Genomic DNA, 21,732 nt, shown 5'->3' on the forward strand with positions numbered 1-21,732 from the left:
AAACAAGGTTTTCCCGCGTGACCAAACGGTCAGGGTCAGATAGGGTGAATTGGGATCGAAAAGCATATTGGGAACGACCAATCACAGGGTTCCACAAGGTGGCCGGGGATTGGACAACCCGGCCACGAACAAGTATAAAGCCAGAGCGCTGAGAGCTCTCGGGGAGTGGGACTACACGAAGACCCAAGACGGCGGAAGAAGCCTAGGACCCTGGACCAAGCCCTCCAGCCCTTATCAGGGCTAGGGTTCAGAGTAACCAGTGGTCGGGAGACATCTCCCTAGGTCCAGTCAGAGGACACTGAAAGAGCGGGATATTATGTAGCCTGTAGGGTACGGGGGCTTGTACGTTCTGAGTGTAACGGGTGAGGGGACCGTATACCCCTCAGTGCATAGGGACTGTGTTAATAAGACGAATAAAAGTGTGTGCTACAAAAGACGTTGAAGAGTCCGTCTGTACAACACTACATAAGGAACGAAACAGGTGGACTTCTCCACAAATCTGGCTGTCACCTGATGAAGCTAGTTGTAATTACTTGCGAAACTTCGTACTCAGATTGTAAATGTTGTGGCTTGGCTCTCTAGTAGTGATGAATTTGCACGTTCTGTTTACGTAACAACCCTTACTAGTTGGGTGTGTCGGGTGGTGGCGGGTTTTAACGACACATTTATATATTTACACAATCTTACCCAGAAAAAACTCTTATTGATGATATTGGTCGCAAAAGCCTACGTGTTAAATGGAGTTTACCTGGTAGGATGAAACTAGTTTAGTTTAATTCATATATATTTTTTAGTTATTTGTTTACCTTTACTACACTCTGCACTCCTATCATGTTTTTGTATTGTTGTAATGTTCTGACCCACCCCCAATTGAACATTTGTGAAAAATAGCTTCATAGCTCATCGGATTTCTCCAGTATAAATAGAGATTCTGATTTCACTTGACTCGAGTGTGATTGCAAAGTGACAGAAGCTCGTGATTATTGGCGTGATGGCCTGCGAGCAACTGTGACCCCACCTGCGTTCTGTCTGCGTTTGCAGACAACCGGATATTGGTAACATGTCCACCGTGACGCGTTGTGACCTCTCGCCCGACGACGGCCTGCCGGAGGAGGAGGCCAGCCCGTCCTGCTCGGGCGGCTTTTGTCGGAAGGGGCCGCATTGATCGGCGGCCGACAAGGCCCTCCTGAAGGCCCAGGATAAACTTTCTAAGACCCGGTTGAGAACGCGCCAATTATTCCAGGATCTGTGGCGGGACGCCGCTGTGGTCGCCGCCGCCAAGGAGTGGAAGGAGGAGGAAAAGGAGTGGAGCGCGGAAGCAGGAGCTCACAATAAGGTGTCCAAATGGCCTTTTGGCAACAGATGGAGGTGCAATAGGAACTCGTCCCACAAGGTCAGCAGACCAGGTGAGGGGATTGAACTTGGCCCAGTTGCGAGGGACGGGTGGGGGGGGGGTACGGCGCGCGGTCAGAGACTCACCCGGTCTCAGGTAATGCTAAATGCTTGATGTTTATTTTAAATGGGTGTGGAGGGAAAAACAAGAGGACTCGGACAAAAATCGATGTGACCACGGGGAGAGACATGCAAACTGCATATATACCACAGGGGTCAGAGTCGAGAACCCACGAGCACCTGTATACCAGGCAGGATAGTTAACATCTTGCCAACGAGAGCACGCGAGTGATGAGAGGGTGGGGTCATTCTGTCGCAGGAACAACCGCCTAGGCAGCAATGGACCGGGATGTGCCTGTCGCGCTTGTGGATGAATCGACGGCCTTCCTCCTCACCCACATGATGGACGAGTGGCTCTACTGGAGATATGGCAGCAGCGTGACCATGAGTAACACCAGCATGACTATCTACTTCGCTGGTACCGGGAGCAGCAACGACAGTAGCGGCGGCAGCAGCAGTGGTGGTGGCAGCGGCGGCAGTAGCGGCGGCGGCAGCAGTGGTTATCTGGCACAGAGTGCAAGTGGTTGGCAGAGTCTACGGTCATCGATTCTAGTAATGATGGCGCCCTCCACGGCAACCATTCCACCCCTCCGCCTCTCGCTGTAGTGTTTCTCAAACTTTCTTGTCCTGCCAACCTCTCACTCTTGTGACAAAACGCATTCCACGTCTCTCTTAATGTCAGTCATACAAAATGGTTAATATGATCAGAACAATAATTTTTTATTTAAATAAACTGAAAGGTTTTTCGTTTTATTGGGGGCATTTAGATCTTGGGGTGAGTGTTGTCTGAAATCCAGCGTCCTTTCACTGGAAAAACCACCTCTGCGGTACTAAACTCTACTCACCTGGTATCGACAATCAAGGGTATTTTCCTGTCCCCAGACGACCTGCATGTCAGTTTTGATGTAGTTTCCTTATTCACCAAAGTTCCTGTACCTGACACCATCGCAATCATTGAAGACTTGGTTCATCAAGGACTGAACATTGAGGTACCCCCCTTGGTGAGACACTGCTTAACCAATACATACTTCACTTGGAATGGAACTTTGTACAAACAAACTGAGGGCACCGCAATGGGCTCCCCCCTATCTCCGGTTGTAGCCAACGTTTTCATGGAGAAATTTGAGACTGACGCCATCCAGACTGCCACTTTGCGCCCAACCTTATGGAACAGGTACGTGGATGACACTTTTGTCATCTGGCCACATGGCCGGCCTGCTCTAGACCAATTCCTCGACCACATCAATTCCATACACCCAGCCATCAGATTTACCATGGAAGTCTAAAAAGATGGCAAGCTACCTTTTTTTGGATGTCCTAATACAAAAGAGACCTGATGGTTCAATGAGCCACTCTGTCTACAGGAAAGCTACCCATACGGATGCTTACCTGAAACCAGATTCCCACCACCATCCATCCCAGAAGAATTCCCTAGTCAAAACTTCGCACCATAGAGCCCAATGCATCTCTGACCAGGAACACATTGCCAGTGAACTCAAGCACGAACATCAAGCTCTTAAGGCTAATGGTTACTCCGACTACACAATCCGCAAAGCCATCACTCCAACCATGAAGAAGGACCCTTTTGAGGAGCCATTCAAAACTATCACCTTACCCTACATTGCGGGCATCACAAAAAAGATCTCCAAAATCTTTAATAAACACAAGATCCAGGTCCGATTCAACATATTACATAACATCCGTGATCTGGTTCCGTTTGTAAAAGATGTGATTCCGGACATACAGTACCCTGGCGTTTTCAAACTGAGTTGCCTCTGTGGTAGTAGTTACATTGGAGAAACCAAACGGCATGTCTATGACCGCATCCGTGAGAACAAAGCAGACCTAAAACACGGAAGGACCAACACCTCGGCGTGGCAGATCACTGTTATAATTCAGTGGGCTCACATGACATTGATTTCTCCAAGACAGAGGTTCTTTGCAAGCCATCTGGCTACCCTGAGAGGTTCGTTCATGAGTATATTCACATATACAAACACAGAGACAATTTCAACCGAGAAGATGGATTTGAGAAACCATTTCAGGTCTTAATTGATTGTGTTCACGCTTATGGTGACTTTCAGACCGCATTCCATTTTCTGCTCCCCTCTCCTCTTTTCTGAACATAGATGGACTCGTCCATCTAGCAAACTGCCAAATCGCTGCCCTTGGTGCTGGCGTTAAGAAAAACCGCCACTTTATTCAAAGTTTCTTGGTGTGGATTTCACACCCGATGATGATTGCTTGTGTTGCAGTCGAAACGTCGTGAGAATTTTTATTGTTTTATATTATTTTATTAGTTCCCTTCTACGTGACTTTACCGAAATAACCAAGAATATATTAATCAGGGTAGTTTACCAAAAAATAATGTTTTAAGTATTATTTAATGTCCAAAACAAAAGGTATGAACATTGTCATCAGGTATGAACATTGTTGCCATATATATTTTTATTTCAAAGCCACAGTGTTGTTGATGAGTGTGTTGGGTTTATTTTTCTTCTCAAGAGGCAAAGTATCACCGGGACGTTGTGGAGAATGGCCCCTTGACAAATGCCTGTGGCCCGAGGCCGGTTGTTCGCCGCGTCCTGATTGCCTATTGCCCCAACTGCAGGAACTCGTGAACGCAGACCCTACGGTCATGGAGCCACACGGTGCACTGTCCTTTGACCGGGATACATCGAGCAAGCGTCGGATAGTGGTCATGGTGCCATCAGCCGATTGGAAGACTGGCCAGGGATCGGTAAGGAGTGACTTACATATGCAAACACATTGGGACCTGTAATAAAGACTCAGATCCCATGTACAGCTTTTACAAACTTCTGGGGCAAGTTTTTGCGTCGATTGGCGATGTTTACACACCGCACCAAGTACTAATTTTAGGCTCGATGGTCACTGGTGTTGGCCGTGAGGGGCATCGAACTCGGATCTCAGAGTTCATAAAGCAGCGCGCTAACTAGAACTCGGGTCACTGTTCATAAAGCAGCACGCTAACTGTTACACTGCTGCTTTCCAATAACATACACAAGTACACGTACCCACATACGCGTTCACACACCACATGCAATGAAAGCCATGTTAAGGTGTTCGCTGTGAAGCCCGGAGCATCGGTCTGGGATTTGTGAGCGAATCGTGCGTTTGTCTCGGGCATTCTCGACAAGCTGATGTTCATGGTGGTTTCCTTCACAGGCCTCCCAGCCCCGGGGGTGAGATGTTTACCCTATGTACAAGAACCAGCAGCCACCGGAGTTCGTGCAGCAGATGTACGGCCACAGATAAGATACGCGTGCACACAGACACGGGACCTTTCTCTGCCTCAACCCCGTGCCGTGGGAGCCCCCCCCCCCCCCCCCCCCCATGCTGGCTCGGCTCACGTGTACCAAGTAGAAAAGGGGGGGTACCAATGGACCGTGCGACTAAACGTTTTTTCCCTTCCACAGATTTATCAACGTTGCGCCCTGCGCAAGTCAAGCCTGATAAGCTGGCACGAGAGTCCCCACCCCCCCCCGCTCCCTGTGAGCATGGTGCTGGCTCGGAACTTACTATGGATGCGGTTCCTCCGCTGGGGACCTCTGGATTCTGGGAGATCACTTCTCATCCTCCTCGTCTGTGGACTCTTCTCAGCGTGGATGCTGATGAGAGAAAAACTTCTCCAATTCGTATGGATTTTGGGGATAGACTTTCTGTTGATGGATGTATTGCCAACTGTAAATAAATTTATAATGAAGGTTTTTGGGTTAGATCGCTTAAGTATAAATGTGTCGTAAGCCTCCACCCGACACAGCCAATTAGTAAGGGATTTGTCACGTATACAAAACGCCAATTAGTTACTACTTCAGCACACTGGTGTATTGGGAGAGTAAATCCACAACATTTACAATTTGAGTACGACGTTTTCGCTGGTAATTACATCCAGCATCATCGGGAAATTTGCCAGAAGAGTGAAGCAATTCACCTGCTTCCGGTCTTAAATATAGAGCAGGACAACATCATCACTGAACCCAATCAGGTGCAGAGATCAGAGGCGGAGGATGGGAGGGGGTTATATTTATATAATAGATTAGTAATCAGTTAATTAGTATGTGTGTCCTCTATATGGAACAACAGGTTCCACACTGCCCACCAGGGATTATTTGTCTGTCTGTCGGGCATATTTGTCTGTCGTGCACGAAAGCGCTGTCCAACCAAGTTCCTACCTGCCCACTCTGAAGGAACGTGTTTGTAAGATGTGTAATGTGAGGGTATATCCGGGTGGTTGATTGATCACACCTCGTTATGATGATTGGCTCTACCGGTCCAGGCCCATAACCAATGGAGAGAGGTCTAGGGGCGTGGCCCTGACGTAATGGGAAGGTGACACCTGGAAGGAGATGATTGGATCTGCTGGCTTTAGCCACAGCCAATGGGGGGACGAGTTAGGGGCATGATCTTGGGATCGTTGGATGGAATCTGGAAGATTCCAGGGAGGTTACCCAGGACTGGTTGAAAGGTACCACGTGACCCAGGTATTAAAAGGGGTGGAGACGGGCAACACGTGGTCAGATCTGGAATGACCGGAGGGTGAGGCCACACAGAAGCGGGGGTCCAGGGCCTGCCACGTGGCAGCAAGAGTCTCTCTCTCTCCCTCTCACGCTGTCGGTCAACAGCGTGAAGGAGTAAGACAGTAGTAGAGTTCATATGAAGAGAGCTGTAAACGAAAGAGAAATAAAGAACCTGATTCTAGAAGTTTCTTCCACGACCTTTATTACATTGGTGTCAGAAGTACTTCTTGAGACTGTTTGGACCACTATTAGAAATGTCCAAGCACCTCAAGAAAAGAAACCCACCGGATCCTCCATCGGACGAAGATGACGATGCGGATGAGGACGAGCTGCTGGCAGCAACGGGACCGCTGCCGCCGTCTGCCGCTCTCCCCGACGCCGCGCAATGACGACAGGCCAGCGAGGGGGCGTCTCCAGCTGTGGATGAAGGGTGGCGACGGGTGGCGGAGCAGATAGAGTCGCTCCATGCGATCCTGCTAAATCTTGTAATGGCGGTCGCATCATCCGCGGCCCTCGGTCGGCCGTGTGGAACTCATCCAAGGGCCGACAACCAAGATTTTCAGCGGGAAACGCCATCCGCCATTGCACCTGCCGCGGAGGGGGAGGCCTCCATCTTGGACGGGGCCGCTGCCACGCGGCCGCCATCTTTACGGAGCCACGTGCTGCGCGGGTGGCGGGAGCGGACACGCCTGAGGCCTCGGATATTCACCGCGGCCATCGCCTACCTCAGATTAAAGAGTTCGTCGCCGGGGGCGACTGGAGCGGGTCCACGTGGCGATTAGAGTCCGCCTTCCGATCGGTGCGGTGGATGGAGGCAGAATCGCTGGAGGCTCTGCCCACACTGTTGGACGATGTCTCTTTGGCCGTTTTCCGCTCCATCCTGGCATGTAAGAAGAAAATGCTACGTGACGCCTTCACGGAAATGGCAGAGTTCTACGAGCCATCAACGGCGGCTACTAGGAAATTCATGCAGCGGCGTCGAGGAGCGGAAGAATCGCCCTTGGCGTATCGCGGGGCTAGGCCTCGGCAAGGTAAGGTAATTTACCATTTTTACCGGGTAAAAGGATAAAGGTAAAGAGTAAAGATGTCAACATGCCAAGGGGTAAGGTTAAGGGTAGGGTAAAGGTAGCTCGGAAGAATTACCCGGTAGGGTAAAGGAAGCGCAAAGTATTACCCGGTAAATACGGTACCTTGTTTACCGCTAAAAGCTCCATGGCGCAGTCCTGGCCTCCATTTAATAAGTAATATTAAAACTAACTTTCTTAAAAACCCGCTTTTATTAAATGTACGAGTAATGACAGAACTCTACGACTCCAGGAAGTGGCCCTGAAGCTCGCCATAACGTAAGGGGCCGTGGTGATTTACAGCCAACGTCAATTAGACCCAAGCCGAAACATAACATCTAAAAAAGGATTTTATGATATAATATAGTGTTGTCATCAGTATGAAATAAGTATACCAAGTTTGCAGTCGATACCACATTAGGAAGTGGGTTAACATTTAGTTACAAGATTTGAGGATACAACAACGACGACAACAACGACAACAATGACAACAACAACAATAACGACGACAACAACAACAACAATGACAACGACGACAACAACAACAATGACAACGACCACGACAACAACAACAATGACTACGACGACAACAACAACGACAACAATGACAACAACAACAAGTGTGTAAATTGGAATCATCGGAAGTATTCTATATGAATAAAGCGCTCTACCTAGCATTTACTGTTATAAACCTTGTTCATGTGTAGTTCCCTAGCAATTACCCTGTAATTGGGTAATTTGTATGGGGTAAAGGTAAAAGGTAGTGTAAAAGGTAGGCTCGTTGCTTTTTACCTTTTACCTTTTACCTTTTACCTTACCTACTAAAGGGTAAAAGGTAGGGTAGAGTGATTGTATTGTGGCAAGGTAAAAGGTAGGGTAAAAATAGGCTCGTTTTTACCTTTAAAGTTTTACCTTCCCTTGCCGAGGCATACGTGGGGCGCTGTTGGCGCTCGCCATGGCCGCCTACCGAGTCCTCCGCCGATCTCCTGGATCCTTTCATTCTTTCTAGGATGATTGTTATCCCAAGAACTGAACATATCGTTGCCGGTGTGCAGCCACGAGCCGCTGACGTCTCGATGGGCGGCGCGCTGTTTGGACGCCAAATTCAACCTCAAACGCTGGGACCAGATGGCGGCATGGATGGGAGATCCTGAGGTAGACGGGCCACAGTTGGGATGGACTCCGCGTCGTGTCGTCCACATCCCTAACGACTCCAGCGACGACGAGGTGATCGACGCCGCTCCTCGCGGGGTCCCGAAACGCCGGCTGAATGAGCAGCGCGACGGGGCCGGATGTCCACGAGCGGGGACCGGGGCGACCGACCGCCGGGCGGCCGCCACATGTTTCAAGTGTGGCCGACGGGGCCATTTCGCCCGTGATTGTCGGTACCAACTCTAACCTCCTCAGCTCCCATCTCCTCCACCGGACGCAGATCCATGGCACCCTCAGGCAAGTCGACACACATCGGACACCCGGCAGGTCCTGACACCTCACGCATCCACTCGCACCCATGTTTGCACTCCTGAGGGTAATTGTGGTCCAGCTGGGTCGATGCCGCACTCGGTTACACAATGGAAAAGATTGGCTCGAAGGGTGGTGGCAGCCGCGTCGGGGGTCCTCGACGGTACGAGGTACTATTGAAGGGATTGATGTGCGTATTTTGGTTGATACCGGTGCGTCTGCAACCATCATTGCTGATGTAATTTTTCATCTCCTGTCCATCCCTACGTCGCGGATCCAACCGGCTAATGATGCATGCATTGCTGCGAATGGGGGTAGCATGGGTATTTTGGGACGAGTAGATGTACGCATTGCTATAGGAAATATCACCGCGTCGGGACCAGTTCTGATCTCGTGTTCGCTGGCCGTTCCATGTTTATTGGGCACCGATTTCCTTCGTTGGATGCCTGTTAAAATCCTGGTTGATCAAGGTTGTTTGGAAATGCCAGGGGGCCGTAGAATGTCCTTCTTGCCGTCCCTGTTAGGCCCGCCGCCCCAGGAAACACTGTTAACGCGATTGTTGCTGTCACGATGGAGATACCCTCGGGTACACAAATGCTTATCCCGCTACGTTACCGGAAGCGGTTGGAGGCTGTGGACGGAGCGGCGGGTGTGTTATTGTCCCCATCAAACTCCGTGGCTAAATCGTTTTCCCTTGTGGCGGCTCAAACTATCGTTCGGCCTGGGCAAGCCCCGTTCATACAGGTGTTGAATGGCGGCCCAGACCGGGTGGTCGTTCCGGCTGGTACGGTATTGGCTCACGCCACTACCGATTTCACCAGCTTTGAGGGCGACCAACCCAGAAAAATGGCCGCTGGCGTGGCACAGCCCAATTGTTCGGACGATCGATGGATCGCGAATTGTGCCGTGAAAATACGTCTTTGTCAGTCACGCAGCAGAGCGCCTTGCATTCACTATTGTCGGAATACGCAGACGTTTTCAGTAGAAACGATTTTGATTTGGGCCATACCTCGCTCTTGTCGCACCATATCGACACCGGTGCGGCGGGACCGATTTGTATGCACCCTCATCGCATGAGCCCTGCGGAAAGGGAACACGTGCTTGGCGCGGTGGACGATATGTTGGCGGTCGATATCATTTCGCTGTCCAACAGTCTTTGGGGCGCGCCGGTGTTATTGGTTAAAAAGAAGGATGGCGGGACGAGGTTTTGTGTTGACTTTCGCCGATTGAACAAGATATCCGTGGCGGACGCATACCCCCTGCCACGGATGGACAATTCGTTGGACGCCTTGTCGGGAGCAAATTTTTTCTCAACCCTCGACCTATCATCGGGCTTTTGGCAGCTTCCCCTCGATGACGCGTCCAGACTGAAGATGGCGTTCCACACGCCGCAGGACCTCTGAGTTTAACCGCCTACCCATGGACTTGAATGCCGCACCGGCGACGTTCCAACGTCTGATGGAACTGGTGCTAATGGGGCTGCAGTGGGAAACGTGCCTCATATATTTGGACGATATCATTGTATTCAGTCGCACCTTCGATGAACACCTTCAACGGCTGGAGGCTGTCTTTCAGAGGATGCGATCGGCTGACCTCAAATTTAAACCAAAGAAGTGCCATCTTTTGCAACGTTCTGTCCGTTACCTTGGACACATCGTCAGCTCTGGCGGTGTGTCCACGGACCCTCAGAAAACGTCTTGTGTCCAGGAGTGGCCCACACCCACTTCAGTGGTCGACGTACAGCGGTTCATAGGGTTCGCATCCTACTATCGCCGATTTGTTAAGAATTTCGCGACACTGGCTAAGCCTCTGCATGTTCTCACAGGAAAGAATCAGAGATTTAAATGGGGCCCGGAAGAGGAGCGCACTTTTCAGTCTCTCCGGGATCGCCTGGCCACCACTCCGACACTAGACTACCCAGATTTTTCCCAGCCGTTCATCCTAGACACGGATGCTAGCGACATCGGCATAGGGGCCGTTTTGTCACAATGGAAAGACGGGGTCGAGCGAGTGGTGGCATACGGCAGCAGGGTTTTGTCTCCTGCCGAGACGCGCTATTGTGTGACGCGACGGGAATTGCTGGCAATCGTTCATTTTGTTCGCCAGTACCGGCCGTACCTGTATGGAAGGAAATTCCTCGTGCGCACTGACCATGCTGCCTTGCAGTATTCATTGAAATTGTAACAACCGTCCGGTCAACTGGCTCGATGGTTGGAATTTCTGCAGGAGTTTTCCTTCGAGATCACGTACCGCAAGGGTACTCGCCATGGAAATGCGGATGCTCTCTCTAGGTAGCCCTCGACCCCTCCGTGTGCCTGTCTGACAGGTATGCACCGCTGTGCAGCGCTGCCTACCCCGCCCTGTCCAGTTATGGGGGCGATGTCAAAGGATGAAGGCCGGGATATACCCGTTGGGGCCGACAGTACGCTGCATTTGCCGCACTCGGTGTGGCTACGCGAGCAAAAGGCTGATGCCTCTTTGGCTCCAGTGCGGGATTTGGTCGGGAAACCGAGATCTTATTTGGCGGGATGTAAGTGGCAGTTGTTTCAGGGCCAGGCAGGATTGCTAATGTGTACGAATGGGTTGTCGGACCGTTCACGCCTGGTTGTGCCGTCATCCCTTCGCCATGATCTGATCCACACGCTGCATGCCGACAAGCTGATGCATCTTGACGTGCAGAAGACATTGGCTGCGATGCAGCAAGATTTATTTTGGCCAGGCATGACGGCGGATGTCTCCAGCTTTATCCGGTCATGCCATGATTGTGCGAGGCGGAAACCGCCACGTCAAAATTATGTCCCGCCCTTGCGATCGATCGAGGTATCCCGTATTAATGAGCTGGTTGCTCTGGATATCCTCGGCCCGTTCCCTCCATCGGCTAGGGGCAATAAATACGTGTTGGTCAGGGTCGAATATTTTTCTCGTTGGCCTATGGCCTGGCCTCTACCCGACCAAACGGCCTCAACCATCACCGAGGCTTTCTTGAATGGTTACGTGATGGATAAGGGAACGCCTGAGGGGCTGCTCACGGATCAAGGACGAAACTTCTCCTCTAAATTGCTCAGAGACGTGTGCTCTGCCTTGGGTACAAAGAAAATCCGTATTTCCCCTTACCATCCGCAGATGGATGGTATGGTGGAACGATTTAACCACACCCTTTCAGCCATGCTCTGTCACACGGTGAGTGAAAAGCAGACCAATTGGGACTTGCACATCCCTGGCGTCCTGGCGGAGTACCGCATGGTCCCGCATGCGTCCACAGGGTATTCGCCATTTTTCCTTATGTATGGCTGGGAGAATGTACCCCCGATTGATGTGCAACTTGGTGCGGCGGAAAAAGAACCGTCCCCTTCCTTGCCTGACCACGTGCGGGACTCGCTTCAACGGGTTACGGAGGCGTGAGAGGCCGCCAGGTGTGCGAAGGCCCGTACGCAGGCACAGAACGAGAGGTATGCGCGTCGATCGCGAGGTGACATGCCTTGGTTGGTGGGCGATGTGGCATGGCTCCATTGCCCTCAGGTGCCGGTGGGTACATCCCCTAAACTGCACAGGCCTTGGTGGGGGCCTGTGAGGTTGGTGGACATTCGGAACCCCCAGAGTGTTCGCATCCAGTACGGTCAACGTCGTTGGTATGTTCACTCGTCACGGCTCAAACCCTATGTTGATCCGCGCACTGGCCCTTCATCCCCACTTGTTGATCTGTCGGGGTCTGACGTGCCGAATGTGCCACTTGCCTTGCCAATTGATCCCCTGAGGGGCCGTGTTCTACCCCCCGATGACGCACAGGCTCTGAAGAACATCGAGGTCCCGGACGTTCCACCTCCAGAAGGGCCTGTTCCGGCCACAGGGGACACCGAAAATTCTTCTTCTCCGCTGCTCCCACCTCCTGCTGAACAGTTGGCGAGGCAACCACGCTCAAGGGGGGGAGAGGGACCGGCGTCGCGTATGCGGTCAAAGTCCCTCCCATTTCACTAATGCCGTTGTCATTGCTGTCTGTCGCCTTGTTACTGCGCTACAGGGGCGCCCTAATGTATGTCGGTTTTTCGTGTCTGTGATGTTTTAATTCCACTGCGCATTGTTGGTGCCCTACTCTCCTTACCTTGTTATGCGTCATGGACGCCCTAAAGTGTTATTCACAGGAATCGGGCCGTCACCCTTTTTCCCAGCCGAGACGGCTGACTTTTTACACCGGGCGGGGGGGGGTTGGTGATGTAATGTGAGGGTATATCCGGGTGGTTGATTGATCACACCTCGTTATGGCCAGTAATAATTAGTTTTACACAACACTTCAACGTTATCAAAATCAATTGAGTGTCCTTGTTAACAAGCATGTTCTGCAACTGCAAACACTTGTGTTTGAGAGTTTTTAATATTTATTTTGTGTTCTTTTAGACTTACGCTAATGTTACGTCCAATCTGTCCAATATAGCAACTGCCACATAAGCAATTATTCCGATACACACGTAGGCTTTCGCGACCAATATTATTCATAATAAAGGTTTTTGGGTTAGATCATGTAAATAGAAATGTGATTGGGTTCAGTGATGCCGTCGTCCTGCTATATTTAAGACCGGAAGCAGGTGGATTGCTTCACTATTCTGGAAAATCGCCCGGTGCTAGATTTAATTACCAGTAAAACGTCGTACTCAAATTGTAAATGTTTACTCTCCAACACACCGGTGGGCTGAAGTAGTAACTAATTGGCGTTTTGTTTACATGCCAAATCCCTGACTAATTGGCTGTGTTGGGTGGTGGAGGATTACGACACTGCATTTGATATTAAACTGTAAATAAATTGTCTTCATAATTCACATCGACTCTATTTCATTGGTATGTATGTATGTGGAACGTCTTTCGCGGCGTACATAGCCAACGGTGGTAATCAGAGTAGCCATTTGCATTGCGACTCGGGTCTTCAAAGCATTCAGGGCTTCTCTGCCGCATCATCACAACACTCGCCCACTCAGTCTTGCACATTTGAGTCATCCTGAACATTTGCATCGTCACGTTTTGTGAATGAGGGGTGACTTTATAAGACTTTTTAACGGGGAGGGGGGGGGGGGAAGGAATTGGGAGAGTTTAAAGGAGTGCGGAGGGAGCGCAGGGTATTTACCGAAATAGATTAAGTAGAAATCACCTTATTGCTGAAAAACACGAATGAACAGGAAGTAAATGAAGAAACAAGTTCCGTGGGTTTTGTCTGAGAGTGAAATTTTAAAAAGCCCACGTGAATATTTTGCAAATGACGGAATGCAACCTGGGATAATGTTATCATGCAGTCCTCGACTTCCGAATGCACGACTTACAAACTCCCATATTTACGAACGAGCTTCCATGAAACATGAACAAAAATTACATTGACTGAAAATGCGAACTCGCCATTGCAAATTGAACCACGGAACAATTTTGCTCAGGGAAGCGATCCTTCACGAGATGTAATGAGTTAGCTTCGCGCTGAGAGTGAGTGTTTGCATGTGTCTGTGTGCGCCGACCGAAATTCGGTTTCGGCAACGAAAGTTGACAAATGGCTTCTTTCGGCATACTTTAGGTTTTGGCCGAAAGTCAATTATTAACTCTCGGTTTACTTTCGTTTTCGGCCGAAAGTCAATTTTTAACTTTCGGTCTAATATTGACTTTCAGTCGTCATTCGTCAACCGAAGATCTATTTTTAAATCCTTTATATTAAGTTCACTTGCTTGCTTGCTTGCGCGCTTACGACCGTGCAAATCTTTCGGTCGTTTTTTAACCCACTTCCCGTGATCCAATCGAGCTGACATTTTGCACATAAACTCGTTGTGCGTGACAATTTATTTTCGTGAAATTTTTTTTCCAAAATTTTACACTTTTTAGGTTAAAAAAATTATATTTAATTACCAATTGCTTAATGGTGGCAGGCAATCATCTGACCCATAGGTGGCAGCCATCTCAAGCCAGAGGACGAGAGGACTCTAGCCGCCCGTTTCAAAGACCAATGTGGGCTGGGTTGTGGCCCATTGAACACGCATATAAAGGATTTATAGTGAAAAACTTTGTTTTTACGGGTTAATTTTTTAGAATATAATGCGAGTGCTACGTCTATCACTCTGCCTATCGGCCGGTCAGTTAGCGCTAGGCAATCCTATGCGATAGGGTGCAAACACACATGTACAACAGCAGCAGCAGCTTGGGAGCGAGGTTACAGCCGCAACCATGGCCTGCTAATGTATATACAACTGGTCAATAGACGGCAGCCTGTCTGGCTGAATGCGTAAAAACTGTTGTTTCTTAACTACAACATGCGCTTGTTTGGATATACAGTAATTACTAAGTAAGTAACACCTAAAGATTTGATATTTAGTGACTGTTACTGCAGGCTCTGAATGATTAGTTCTAGATTTCTTTTTAATTAAAGTAGCATTGCATCATGACATATTTCATAAATCTTGTGTTCGGTAACTTCGGTTATATACCTTTCGGTTTCGGTTTCGGCCGAAAGTGTAGTTAAACTTTCGGTTTCGGCTTCGGTTTTGGCCGAAACCAAAAATTCAGTTTTCGGTCGGCCTCTAGTGTGTGTATGTAAGAGCGTGAGTGTGGGGAGCTCCAGTTTGAAAGCAGAGGTATCACTCCGAATCAGTTGGGTAATATTATATTTTTATCGGGAGCGCAATGCTGTGTGGAAGCTCCCTGGTCTGTAGATCCGCACGAAGCTCTGGTCTTCTCTGCCACAGTCATGTCCTCCCTTCTCTACGCTTGTGAAACGTGGACTCCTCTAATCAGTCCCTCCAGAAAAACGCGGAGTTTTTTGGTGATTGTTGCGGGCAAAAATCGTTGATTATGCGGCACGTTTTCTTAAAAAATGCGATGGAATATGCGGGATATTTATGCATTTTTATGCGATTAAATTGCGGGAACTTGCAAAAATTGCGGGAACTTGCAAAAACTGCGGTTTGATGAAAAAGAGAAAAAAAAGTGATTCCCCCAACACCCTATTCACTAGGCTACTACTTTAATGTAAAGAGTCATTTCTTATTACTTCCTATGATAAGCAAGCATACTACATCACAGAAAGTGCTGGGAATATTTAAGTTCTCATCTTGTTTTATTTCAGACCTTAACAAACAGATGGCTCAAACTTACAAAACATTGAGTCGAACAAGTTCTGTAGCTTTACAAAATGAATATGCTACAACTTCTGTAAAAATGAATAAATAAAATATTAAAAAATAAAATGTGTGCTTCCTGTTTTACAGAGGTAGCTATACAAAACAGACATCTTCTGTTAAAATAAGTGTTTTCAGTGCAAAGTAACGTAAGCAATACAGTAACAGTAGTCTTACAGTAATGTAAATTTACATACTACTAACAAAAAAGTGCAATCTTACAACTGTAAAGTTGCATAAACTCCTGAATAAAACTAACTACGTAGCCTCTAACACTGGCCAATCATTCACCATCCTCATCCTCCATCCCCTCTCCCTCAGTGTCCATCTCCTCCCCCTCCACCATCTCCTCCCTCTCAAATGCTCCACTGCGGACTCGTTGGTTATAGTAAAGGAAGACCAAGGCTTTGAGGTTTTGGTTGGTAGTTGATCTTCTTCGGTTAGACAACACTAGTTTGTAGATGCTGTTGCTGCGTTCAGCATCAGCTGAGTTTGAGACAGCATCTTTGTACCGCTTGGCCAAGGAACTCAGCACAGGAAGTCTCTCCTGTAGGTCATCCCAAAACACATCCAAATCCACCACGCCGAATGGTGCAGCTCTGAGTGCTGCTGGACCAAGAGTCTTGAAGTAAGAATCAAATTCATCACCCTGCACTTCAGTGAAACCTGGAATGGCCTTGTAGCTTGCTACGGAGTCATCTAGGAATGCAATGTGGCGAGGGTCAAACACCTTAACCTCCTGGAGAAACTCAATGGCCGGCTGCCCATGTGACATGTATTTGGTGAGCTTTTCTTCAGCGTTTTCATATGCCTGACCAACTGTGCAGAGGATCTGTGTCTTTGTGGTGTAAGGTAAGTTAAACCCTTCAAAGTATTCGGCACACGCCTCATACTGCAGCTCTTTGTTGGCAGCAAAGACCACCTGCAGATCCTCCAGATAAGTGAAGATCTTTGTGGTCACAGGACGTCTGCTCTGGAAGATATCGAGAAGACTTAGGAAGCGTTTGCACTTGTCAGCCATGATGTTGATCTGGACATTCAGGGACTGAGCTAGGTCTTGGTCTTGAAGCATCTCGTGGAGTCTCTCCACAGACTGTGGAGCACTTCTGCTACACACCTATAAAAACACAAATAGAAAGAAAGGAATTAGGTCAAACATACAATATGTTCAATGCAATTATTTTTTTTACTTTGATCTTACTAAACTATTCATGTTTGTATGTGCAAAGGGGGTTAACTGATGAAGAAAAGGAAGTGTTAATTGTATTGAGGAATTATGTGAAGGAAGTTTTTACCTCGATTTCCATCTCTATGAACTCCTTGTACAGTCCAAAGTGCTGTGCGTGGTACTGCACTGCAGAGAACCAGGAGTTCCAGCGTGTTGCACAGGGGTTTGGAGGCATGACCGCCTTTTTTCTAGGCAGCTTGTTTGACAAGAAGCAGAGGTATCTTCACTTGCGTGATCCAGCATTGAAGAACATCTGGGAGAAACTTAGCATGAAGCTGTTCAACTGAACAAAAGGTTTGCGGAAGGCATTGCCAATGAGATGCATTATGTGTGCCATGCTTGTGATGTGTATCGAGTTGGGGAACGACTGCAGAGCTGCTGTGAATGCCTTCTTCATGTAGGCTGCATTATCAGTGTCGAACACAATCACATCCTCGTTGTTAATGCTGTATTCTTGAAGGCACCTTACGACAGACATGGATACAGTGGAATGATTGCATTGCTCAAGGAAAACAGTATCTGCAAGGTAGGCCAAGATCCTCCCAGAATGATCCTTCTCAAGTGGTGCAAGGAGGATATTCAGGACACATCTCCCCTCGACATCTGGAGTCTCATCAAATATCACAGCAAGAGGTTTTCTGGCAAGAAGTGTCTTCAGCTCCTCTTTTTCCTTCTCATATACTGCTCCCAAGTACATATCTTGAAGCTGGTGAAACCCTGGAATGGCGCCGCCATTGATGACTTTCTCATTCAGAAATTTCCTCAGTGCAGGGTGGTCAGTCTTAGACAGTGGGATGTTGATGGCAGTGCAGGTGGCAACCCAGGTTTCACAAATCTACAAACAGAAAAATACTTTTCTATCATTGGGCTGTATTACACACACACACACAAAGTCCAGTGTAACCTACAGAAAACTGCTGTATAAAACTGAATCATTTACAGTAAGCCTTTCACAGAACAGTAGTGTTTCTGCAAATAAAACATAATTCTTTCATGCCAAAATCAATCATCTTGCAAATTACACTACTGTTAGTCTATCTAACCCTAACGTTAACTTACATCCACACACAACATACTTGGAAATCTCATTCACACACACCTCTCTCTGTTTCAATTTAACTATCAGCCTTTTCATAATTTTACAAGCTTTAATCTAATAGGCTACTGACCTTGATTCTTTCAGCCCTAGCAACTGTTTTGGAAGTTGACGCCTCGGTGTAGGTGAGCTGCTTCATCTTGGCTGATTCCGCTGCTGCTTTAACCATCCTCGAATGTTTGTCGGTTGCAAAGTGACTGTCCAGCGTCGACTTCCGCCTGTGGTCCAACACGCAGTTGCACGGAGTGCAAAATAATTTGCCCCCACTGTCATGTAACACACTGGGAAACTGCTTTGCACGGTCTTTTGCGCTTATGTTTGTTGGCAAATGAGAAAGATTTGCGGGCTTCATCATGGTTTTATTGGCATCGCGGGGTTTGCAGCTCTTCAATGATGTCGCGTAATGAGTGACGTCACTTCATAACGTTCCCATGGCAACAGGGGAAATGGCTGCGCTTGTGTGAAGTAAACGCAACATTTTTCAACTTTTTGCTAAGATATGTGACTTTTTGCAACGAAAATGCAGGGATTATGAAATCATGCAAGCCCGCATATTTTGCGCGCGGAAATCTGCAATTTATGCGGCGAAAGTGCGGCGTATTTGAAAAAACGCGCCCCCCGCATAAATATGCGGACTTTGGCTGATTTTGCATGGAATCATGCGATCGCATAATCGCGTTTTTCTGGAGGGACTGTCTAATGGAACATCTGCGCCGGTTAGAAACTTTCAAGCTGGCATGCCTACGATCCGTCCTGGGTTGAACCAGGCTGGATTGTGTGAGGAGCTCACAAATCCTTGAAAGATCTGGATACTTTCCCATAAGTGAGCTCCTCCGGCACGCGAGGCTGCGTTGGCTGGGTCATGCAGCCCGCATGCCCAAGCAGCTTCTGTTTGGCTGCATAGAGGGGGCTAAACAGGCACGATATGGGCTGGAGAAGACATGGACTGATGCGGTATGGGAGGATGCCGGGCTGAGTGGACTTGGCGACGACTGGTACCAGCGGTGTCAAGATTGGCCTATGTGGAGTAGCTCGTGAAGGAGGTGACAATCAAAACAACCAGCGGAGCGCCATGCAGCTAAAATGCAGTAAGTTGGCATAGTAGGGGGTACAGCTGGTGCATCTACCGGTCATCTCAGTCAGCGAACCCATAGTACCTGGGCCTGTCGCCAGACCTCCTGTCAGCGAGCCTTCGATACTTCACGTGGCATCAAAGTGCACCTGGCCTGGCACAGGCACCAGTGACGTCACTGTCACTTAGTGGTGAATAGCTGGTATTGGTATCTGGCTACATGGGGGATCGTTGTCGTTGTGGCATGTGTGTGTCTTTGTGTTTGTCTGTGTGTATTTGTGTGTCTGCTTGCTCCCGTGTGTGCAATTGTGGTGACTCATTTCCCCCTTCAGACTTCAAACTAGTATCAGGACTCCACAAGTGAAAATAAACGTTTCTATTTAAGTAACTTTATTTTTGGTTTTATTTACTATACAGTATTTATTTGATGTTTTATTTTTATTATTTTAGTATTTCCTTTCTACGTGACTTTACCGAAAGAACCAAGAATATACAGTATTTGTTTACAGTGTTAAGTGCAAAAGTACGACATTTATGCTTAATTATGAGCATAATAAAGCTTCCCTTTTTTAACCATAGCATTTCACAACACTGACCGTGGAGGCATTTAAATACAGTGCATTTTGTGTTCCGACTTACGAACCATTCGACTTACGAACGGGTCTCAGGAACGAATTAAGGTCGTAGCCCGAGGACTGCTCATACGCACATTTTGCTGCTATAAATTTCCACATGATGAGCCACTTCGTTGTGCTATCATTTGTGCCATAATGGCTTCAGAAAAAGAACCACATAGCTCACTGGGCTTTACCTGGTAAAATAAAAAACAAACTTCTAGTTTTTTCACCCACTATCTTGCAAATGAGACTCATCCTGGTGTAATGTGAGGGTATACCTGGGTGATTGAATGGTCACACCCCGTTTATAATGATTGGCTCTACCGGTCCAGACCCATAACCAATGGGGAGAGGTGTAGGGGCGTGGCCCTGACGTAATGGGAAGGTGACACTAACTCACCTGCTCAACCTTCGATATTCACTCACCCACCCACTCACCCAACAATCTACTCACCCACCCATTCACCTATTCACTCAACCCCTTCACTCACCCACTCCCCCACACAATCACACACTGACCTACCCACCCACTCACTCACAGAGTCACTCACTAATTCACCCACTCACTCAACCATCCATCCACTCATGCTCCCATCCACTCACTTACTTATCCAGGCACTCACCTACTCACCCACCGACTTACTCACCCATTAAGCCACTCACCCCCCCAATCACCTAGTTACCCACCCACTCAATCTCTAACCCACCAATTTAATCATCCACTCAGCAACCCACCTCTCACCCACTCCCTCACCCACTCACTTCAAACCATTCACTCACTCAAGTTAGTGGTTGAGTGAGTGAGTGGCTGTATGAGTGAGTGAGCGAGTGGATGAGTGAGTGACTGAGTGAGTGAGTGACTGAGTGAGTGAGTGGCTGGTGCGCACATTGGCTGCGTTGCCCAGGGTGTCCCGCTGGTGCCGCCCCACTGTGTTGCTGAACTCCGTTAGGATGAGAGCAGCAGTGCCGCACCAGCAGCTGCTCCAGCGACTGCGCCATCTTTCCCAGCCCCTCCTGGCGAGCACGCAGCATGCCCTGGAGCTCCCGTCATATGGTGCTGGCAATCTGAGACACCCGCCTGTTGCACACACGCAGAAGAAGAGATACAGGAATGGATTAGGGTGACCCGGGTGACGAGATGTCACTACTTCGCCCGGTATACAGGATGTTGTAGGTTTGATCCAAACCCTGATGCTGACATATGAGGAGTTGCTTTAATTTTTCCATCGCATCCTTTGGTTTTGCCCTCCACATTAATAAATATGCATTGACAGTATTTGGCTTATTTACATTTCATCGTGAAGGGAAGTGGGTAGGTTAGTGGAAAGGTCAGCGAGTGGGTAGAGTGAGTAGGTGGTTGAGTGATTGAGTGGTTGAGTTAATAATTTAGTGATTGTTTGAGTGAGTGGCTGAGTGAATGAGTGGTTGAGTGATCGAGTGAGTGGTTGAATGGGTGGTTTAGTGAGTGAGTGGTTGAGTGAGTGGTTGAGTGAGTGAGTGGTTGAGTGAGTGAGTGAGCGGCTGAGTCAATGAGTAAGTGGCTGAGTGAGTGGCTGAAATTGGTTGAGTGGTTTAGTAAGTGATTAAGTGAGGGGTTGAGTGAGTGATAGTTAGTGTGCAAGTGAGTGGTTAAGTGAATAAGTGGTTGAGTGAGTGATTGAGTCAGTAGTTGAATGATCGAGTGAGTGGTTGAGTGATCGAGCGAGTGGTTGAATGAGTGGTTGAGTGAGTGGTTGAGTAAGTGGTTTTGTGAGTGAGTGAGTGAGTGAGTGGTTGAATCATCGAGTGAGCGGTTGAGCGAGTGAGTGGTTGAGAGGTTGAGTGAGTGAGAGGTTGAATTAATGGTTGGGTGAGTGGCTGAGTGAGTTAGTAGTTGAGTGAGTGGTTGAGTAAGTGCTTGAGTGAGTGGTAGAGTGAGTGAGTGGTTGATTGAGTAGTTAAGTCAGTGAGTGGTTGAGTGAGTGAGTGGTTGAGTGGCTGAGTGAGTGGTTGAGTGAGTGGTTGAGTGAGTGCGTGGTTGAGTGAGTGAGAGGTTGAGCGAGTGAGAGGCTGAGTGAGTGAGAGG

At 48.4% G+C, this 21,732-nt stretch overlaps 2 protein-coding genes across 2 annotated transcripts in view; both read right to left on the reverse strand.

The window, feature by feature from the left end:
- Positions 1 to 21,732, reverse strand: part of LOC144732212 (annexin-B12-like) — a 246,943-nt gene that overhangs the window by 127,174 nt on the left and 98,037 nt on the right. The window lies entirely within an intron of this gene.
- Positions 15,275 to 17,211, reverse strand: LOC144732207 (uncharacterized). The gene is made up of 2 exons (XM_078613596.1): positions 16,950 to 17,211; positions 15,275 to 16,771 (listed from the first exon to the last, which is right to left on the reverse strand). The coding sequence occupies exons 1-2, from the start codon at positions 17,055 to 17,057 to the stop codon at positions 15,938 to 15,940; spliced, it is 942 nt and encodes a 313-aa protein (XP_078469722.1). The 5' UTR covers positions 17,058 to 17,211; the 3' UTR covers positions 15,275 to 15,937.

The sequence above is a fragment of the Lampetra planeri genome, chromosome 41, assembly GCF_965212315.1.
Source record: "Lampetra planeri chromosome 41, kcLamPlan1.2.h2, whole genome shotgun sequence".
NCBI classification, from domain to species: Eukaryota; Metazoa; Chordata; class Hyperoartia; order Petromyzontiformes; family Petromyzontidae; genus Lampetra; species Lampetra planeri.